This window comes from Ovis aries, chromosome 20, assembly GCF_016772045.2.
Source record: "Ovis aries strain OAR_USU_Benz2616 breed Rambouillet chromosome 20, ARS-UI_Ramb_v3.0, whole genome shotgun sequence".
Classification (NCBI taxonomy): domain Eukaryota; kingdom Metazoa; phylum Chordata; class Mammalia; order Artiodactyla; family Bovidae; genus Ovis; species Ovis aries.
Window position 1 is genome coordinate 34567915 of NC_056073.1, and position 7280 is coordinate 34575194.

The window sequence follows — 7280 nt, forward strand, 5'->3', positions numbered from 1 at the left end:
ATAGCACCTAAAATTGTTATAGGCAGAGAATATAGCTTCCTGGGAAACAGTGGCTGACTTTTTTTTTTTTGGGGGGGGGGGAGGTCCAAAATCACTGCAGATAGTGATTGCAGCCATGAAATGAAAAGACGTTGACTCCTTGGAAGGAAAGTTATGACCAACCTAGACAGCATATTAAACAGCAGAGACATTACTTTGCTAACAAAGTTCCATCTAGTCAAGGTTATGGTTTTCCCAGTGGTCATGTATGAATGTGAGAGTCAGACTATAAAGAAAGCTGAGCACCAAAGAATTGATGCTTTTTGAACTGTGATGTCAGAGAAGATTCTTGAGAGTCCCTTGGAATGCAAGGAGATCCAAGCAGTCCATCCTAAAGGAGATCCATCCTGGGTGTTCACTGGAAGGACTGATGTTGAAGCTGAAACTCCAATACTTTGGCCACCTGATGCTGATTCACTTAAAAGGCCCTGATGCTGGGAGAGATTGAGGGCAGGAGGAGAAGGGGACGACAGAGGACGAGATGGCTGGATGACATCACCAACTCAATGGATATGAGTTTGGGTGCACCCCTGGGAGTTGGTGATGGACAGGAATGCCTGGCATGCTGCAGTTCATGGGGTCGCAAAGAGTCAGGCATGACTGAGTGACTGAACTGAAGTGAACTGAACACTGAGAAAAGGCCAAAAGTGTTTATCAATTTTGCTCAAGCTTCAGCAACAGTCCTTCCAATGAATATTCAGGACTGATTTCCTTTAGGATTTACTGGTTTGATCTCCTTGCAGTCCAAAGAAGTCTTCAAAAGTCTTCTCCAACACCACAGTTCAAATGCATAAATTCTTCGGTACTCAGCTTTCTTTATGGTCCATTGCTCACATCTGTACATGACTATTGGAATAACCACAGCTATACTTATTGTCTCCTATATAGTTTAATTTTGAAAAAGCACAAAGTTCCATGTAGGAATTAGGTGCATATTTGTCTTTATGCATAACACATGCATATACACACAGAAATATACGTACACAAATATGCCTGTGTTATATGAACTATTATTCTCCTTGCTTGTCCCAATAAGCTTAGATGTTCAGAGATATAGTCCCACAATTCTCCAACTTAATTCTGCTTTTTGAGAGTCATTTCTTTTACTTTCATCACTTAATTTTAAATAACCATTTTATTCTTAGATACCATGGCACTATATGACTAAGAGAAGAAAAAACCTTAAAAATTCTAACGTTCTACTTTTTCTGTCCCTAAGTCATGTCCAACTCTCTGCAACCCCATGGACTGCAGTATACCAGGCTTCCCTGTACTTCACTATCTCCTGGAGTTTGCTCAAACTCTTGTCCATTATGTTGGTAATGCCATCCAACCATCTCATTCTCTGTTGCCCAAATCTCCTCCTGCCCTCAATCTTCCCTAGCATCAGGGTCTTTTCCAATGAGTTAGTTCATTGGATCAAATTCTGCTCAGGGCAACGGGGAGAGATTAGGCTTCCCTGGACAGGATGGCTTTTGCTAACCTCAGGCTAATACATCATCTCAGAGTGGTTCATGTTTTTATTTATGCAGGGTCCCGCCTGCTTCTGCTGCTGGTGGTATCAAATCTAATCTTGTGCCAGGGTCAGGCACAGCATCCACCATACTGTCGAAACCAACCTGGAAAGTGCCAGATTCCCCTTCAAAGCCTGTTTGACAGAGCAACAACGGTGGCTAACTACAACTCTAAGCTCGCCGGGGAAATGGTCAACAGATTTGTAAGTACTGTACTTCTTGCTTATTTCCATAAGAAACCTTGGTGAAAGTGAGTGGGCTATTTTATCCTTGAAACAAAAAGGCTGCATCAGCCAAACTTCAAATAACACACTTCCTAAGTCAAACAAGGCATCAACTCATAAGATGTGTAAATCAAAGAAAGGATCAATTTCATGAAATCTCAAAGATTCTTAAAGAGTGAAATATCTGCTTCAATTTTCTTTTAGACATTTTAAGTTAAAATTTTTCAAATTTAAAGCACCTGTTTGTCATCTTGAAGGTGTGTGTTAGTTGCTCAGTCATGTCCTACTCTTTGCAACCCTGCGGACTGTGGCATTCCAGGCAAGAATACTAGAGTGGCTTATCATGCTCTTCTCCAGGGGAATCTTCCCAACCCAGGGATTGAACCCATGTCTCCTGCATTGCAGGCAGATTCTTTACCATCTGAGCCACGAGGGAAGCTTGGAGTCCCATTAAATAATACCATTGACTCAGTGGATTAAACAACAGAAACGTATTTCCTCACAGTTCTGGAGACTAGAAGTCCCAGATCAGGGTGCTAGCAAGGTCTGGTTCTGATAAGAACTCTCTCTTCCCAGGTTGGCTTCTTCCTGTGTCCTCAGAGATTGAGGGAGTGGAAAAGAGAGATAGAGGCAGAGACACAGAGACAAAAGAGAAATCTCTCTGGTGTTTATCCTCACAAAGACATGAATCCTATTGATCAGTGTCCCACCCTATGAGGTCATTTAACCTTAATTAATCTTCATAAAGGCACTTTTCCAACCACAGTACATACTGAATCCATGTCAGGAAAACAAAATGATGATAGTTTTTTAAATGCTACTAAACATTGTCTTGTGTTCCCTGATAGCTCAGTTGGAAAAGAATCCACCTGCAATGTGGGAGCTCCTGGTTCAATTCCTGGGTAGGGAATATCCCCTGGAGAAGTGATAGGCTACCCACTCCAGTGTTCTTGGGCTTTCCTTGTGGCTCAATTGGTAAAGAATTCGACTGCAATGCGGGAGACCTTGGTTTGATCCCTGGGTTGGGAAGATCCTTTGGAAAATGGAAAGGCTACCCACTCCAGTATTCTGGTCTGGATTATTCCATGGACAACTCCATGGGGTCGCAAAGACTTGGACACAGCTGAGCAACTTTCATTTCAAACATTGTTCTAAGACTGGCCATGAATAGGTTTAGAAGTACAATAGAAGGATTGGTTTAGAATTGGAACCAATTATTCTCTTTTTTTAGTATAAATTTATTTATTTTAATTGTAGGTTAATTACTTTACAATATTGTATTGGTTTTGTAGCCCACTGTAGAGCAGACACTGATAAAAAAATTGTGCTCATGTTTCTATTTGTGGTAATTTTAGCATTTCCTGTCCTAATATTAACCGGAAAGGATGAAATTAAACCTGGGAAGAGCAAAGAAGGGAAGAGTTTCAAGTTTAGAAAAATTAGGTGAAAAACAATTGTTTATAGCAATAATGGGGAAAAATAGGGAAAAGAATGACATTCAGTTGTTATGTAACCCTCATTAAAAAAATTATACATCTATCAGCTGTGTTAATATTCTGGTAATGAATTCATTTATTGAGTGCCAAAATAACCCTATGGAATTTAATGTGCTTGATCACTCCCAGGATGAACAGTATGGCCAGGGCATAAACTCCGAATCCAAGGTCATCAACTGCCACACTTCATCCATCACCACCCCTAATAGCAAAGCAGAAGCTATAAATACAGAGGTGAGGATTTTACCTGGGGTTTTCACTCGAGCAACTGAGACAGTTCACTTGTGTTACTAGGCTTTAGATTATTAGAGTAATAGTAACTGCACATGTAGAGAAATGTGGAGGAATACTAAGCAATCAAAGAGAAATTACATTATGCAGTTGATAACGTATGAATAGAATCAAGTGATGACTAAAGATCTTAGTAGCAAAAAAAAAAAAAAAAAAAACAGATATATCAATTCCCATGCAGATAACCTTAGTTTAACCAACGCATTAGGCCCAGGATTGCAGCTATTATACTGTATGAAAGCATGGGTTGAATGAAAATTCTATGTGTAAAATATAAGATTGGCCGAATTCATGGATATATAAGAAATACAACCACAGTTTTGAGTAATCCCTGTGACCAATGATGCCTACATACGAGTCACTCCTACACTGCACCATCTGAGACATTGCTTCTGACTTTCAAGGCTCTCCTGATTCTTCTGCTTCTCTGAAACCTACTTCATTATCATTCTCAATGATTCCTCTGTCACTTTTATTCTTAATTATGAGTCTCCTTCCCAAATGTCCTATAAAATATCATGTTTTGCTTCCTATGGTTGCAACAATTGTCTCTGTTCTGATGAAAACACAGTCTACAAATCAAGCCTCGATCATTTATCCCAGCTCAAACTTTTTTTCATTTTGATTATTCCTTTCTGATTCCCACATTAACCACAATCCTAACATTATTTAAAATATTTTCACATACATCTTCTCTTAAATACAATCTCTTCTCTTACTAAAACTTTGTTAATAATAACATTCTTTCCATCAGCTCAGCATCTTAATAATGGAGATGATAAAATGAAGGAAGAAGGTCAAGGAGAAGAAGGATGTTTTTAATTAATTTAAAATAAATTTAAAATTTACTGAGGGCTGTTACACTGCCATATAATTTATAAAGTGCTCTGTGTTCATTACTATGCTTAATCCTCACAAAAAATCCTGTAGCACAGTGACTGTTATTACACTTCCTGAGATGAAGAAACCAAGGCTCAGAAAAGTTAAGGGATTTGCACCCATCACACAGGTAATAAGCAGTGAGTCTAGCTTTCATCCAACTCAGAGCGCTCACTCTTCATCTTTAAGCTACAAAGTCCCCTTGAAAACTATGCTGCTCTCACCCTAGACTCTGTATTTAATTACAGCTCCTTAGTCTCCCAGTATATTTCTATTGCAATGTCTACTTGTCTCTTCTCTGCTCTTCATTTCCTGTACCACTAAAGTATTTCATGCCCATAAAGAAATCAAGACTTTTGATTAGAGATATTCAGCCCCTGGGAGTTTCACGCCCAATCCTTGTAGTAGTGGACTGAGTGGAGTGGACCCTCCATTGTGAATCCCACTGATGCTATTACTAAAGACAATACTGTGCCATTTTCTGCCCCTATACATGTCAATAGAAAGACTGCTCTGATAGCAAATGGGACTGGTGTTGGTATGGATTGAGGAAAATGTGTTTAAGAATTTCATGTCTTCTTCATTATCTTTGTTCAAATATCATAAAACTACCAATCAGAAAATGAATACATTAATGAATGGTTTGATTCATTAATACAAATGAATCATCGGGTGAACATGATGTGGGCACGGGTAGGATCCACGTTTCCTGGGTCCAGTACTCTTGGCACATATTGAGTTCCAACAAAATATTTAGATTTCTCTCCCTAGACAAGCAAGGCATTCAAATATAAAAGAACTCACTGAGCATATGGTCTAATTTCAGAGGGGAAAAGAAAATATTTCATGTTCTAAATTAGAATTCATCAAAAGGATGATTTGAGTGACAGTTTTTTTAAAGAATTTCAGCAAAGTATAAACTAATAATATACATTTTATAATTTTATATCCTTAACATCTTTAATTTTTTTTGCATACACAGAGGAATAATAAAGGGTTTTTTTTATATGCTCAGCCTCTCTGAGCAAAAATCACATGTTACCAAGCCCACTGAATTATGTTTATTTTAATGAGATTGTTTCCTGTGGTTGTTTAGGACAAAATCCTGTTTAAGTTGGTTATCAGTTTGCTACACTCATGGGATGAACCTCTGCATCATGCAGTCACAGAGCTGGCAAACTCAAAAGGAACCTCACCTGCTCTCTTGACAAAGGCTCAAGAGATTAAGGAAAAGGCCAAAGTACTTGTAGACGGTGTGGAAGTGATACAAAAAAGGGTGAGCCATCTCCTGAAGCCTTCTTTGCTTTCCTTATGAAAGAAAAAAGATGACCTCTGAATTGAGAAATGAGTTTTGAAACATCTCACTTTGTAAGGACAAGATTCAGGCCTTCTATATTCTAATTGCTGTTATATAAAGCAAGAGCCTAATCATTCATAATGCTAGATTCCATTGTAAGTGAACTAGAATTCAGCTACAATTTTTGACAGGTGCAGCATTCCTTGCATGGCACACAATTCCACCAAAAGCTAGCCTCTTGCTGGGCACATGTGGTTGAAATACTTTCATGGGTAAGAGAACTGGAGCATGGAATTTGTAAGATCAATGTTTTCTTAAAAGCAACCCAGGTGATCTGCTACTGAACATCTGCTCATATTCTTTCTTTGTCCTCTTCAAAGCAAAGGATGAGAGTGGAAAGGAAGGAAAGATAAAGTCAAAACCAAACTCGTACTTGAGTTCTGCTTCTTGATTTTAGATTGCTAACAGATTTTCCATACACTGGCTCCAAATCCATGTCTAGAGAGTTTCATAAGTCTTCCCCAATCTTAATTTGATAATAAGAGGGAACAAAGAAGAGCAAATACTAATAAAACTCATAAAATTCATTATCTTTTGGGTGCTTAGATTCATCCTGGAGAGAAGAACGAGCCCTATCCAGTGTGGTCAGAACAGTCCTCCCTGACATCACAGGATGAGAATGTGCGCCGAGTTGCTTTTTATAGACTGTTCCACTGCCTACACAGGGATTCAAGTAAAATTTACACCTACCTCCGGATACTTAAGTGCCGATTGACCTCATGCGAAACCTAGAATTAACCCAGCCAATCCTGAGATGGTTAGTGATGATCCATCCTGTCAAAAGCTTCTTTGAGTTTTATAGCTATTTAATGCATGTTTGGGTCTTATCTGAAACAAAATAAGCACAGATTTTGTAGAGATGTCAAAATCTAAGAAGGAAATTTGTCAATGTCTTTATCTTCATTTAATAAAAAATCTAAAGAAAATCCATCCTTACCTCTGAGAGAAAGAATTTCCTATTAAAATTGGTCACAAATAGCTTGAACTGACATGACTAAGATCATTAAACAGCTTACTAAAGAATCACACAAAATTATTCTGGGTCAAGTTATAAGAATCAAAGAATTAGATAATTACTCATTGTGCTGGTCATGCTACCAAGAAGACTGAATTCTGAGAATTCTTAATGAAAGCAAGCCACAAACTGTCAGCCGATTCTGCTTTGTCACAGTATTACAAGTGAGTGAAGTCGCTCAGTCGTTTCCGACTCTTTGCGACCCCGTGGACTATAGCCCACCAGGCTCCTCCGGCCGTGGGGTTCTCCAGGCAAGAATACTGGAGTGGGTTGCCATTTCCTTCTCCAGGGGATCTTCCCAACCCAGGAATCTAACCCACGTCTCCCGCATTGCAAGCAGACCCTTTAACCTCTGAGCCACCAGAGAAGCCCTACAGTATTACAACAGACAATACAAGTGCTTTGCACATGGCTACCTAAATAGCATGAGGTTTACTGAACTGCCTAAAAATTGTTAGGATGCTG

General features: G+C 38.9%; 1 protein-coding gene across 2 annotated transcripts in view; it reads left to right on the top strand.

Moving 5' to 3' along the window:
* LOC443319 (placental lactogen) overlaps positions 1–6730 on the top strand; it is a 109381-nt gene extending 102651 nt beyond the window's left edge. Inside the window, exons 7-10 of one of the 2 annotated variants that reach the window (XM_060402996.1) lie at positions 1572–1756; positions 3403–3507; positions 5540–5719; positions 6347–6730. In XM_060402996.1, the coding sequence (XP_060258979.1) occupies positions 1572–1756; positions 3403–3507; positions 5540–5719; positions 6347–6532 (656 nt within the window). In that variant the 3' untranslated portion in view covers positions 6533–6730. The remainder of the gene's footprint in view (positions 1–1571; positions 1757–3402; positions 3508–5539; positions 5720–6346) is intronic. The other variant, NM_001009309.4, reaches the window with a different exon arrangement.
* Positions 6731–7280: the final 550 nt, after the last annotated feature.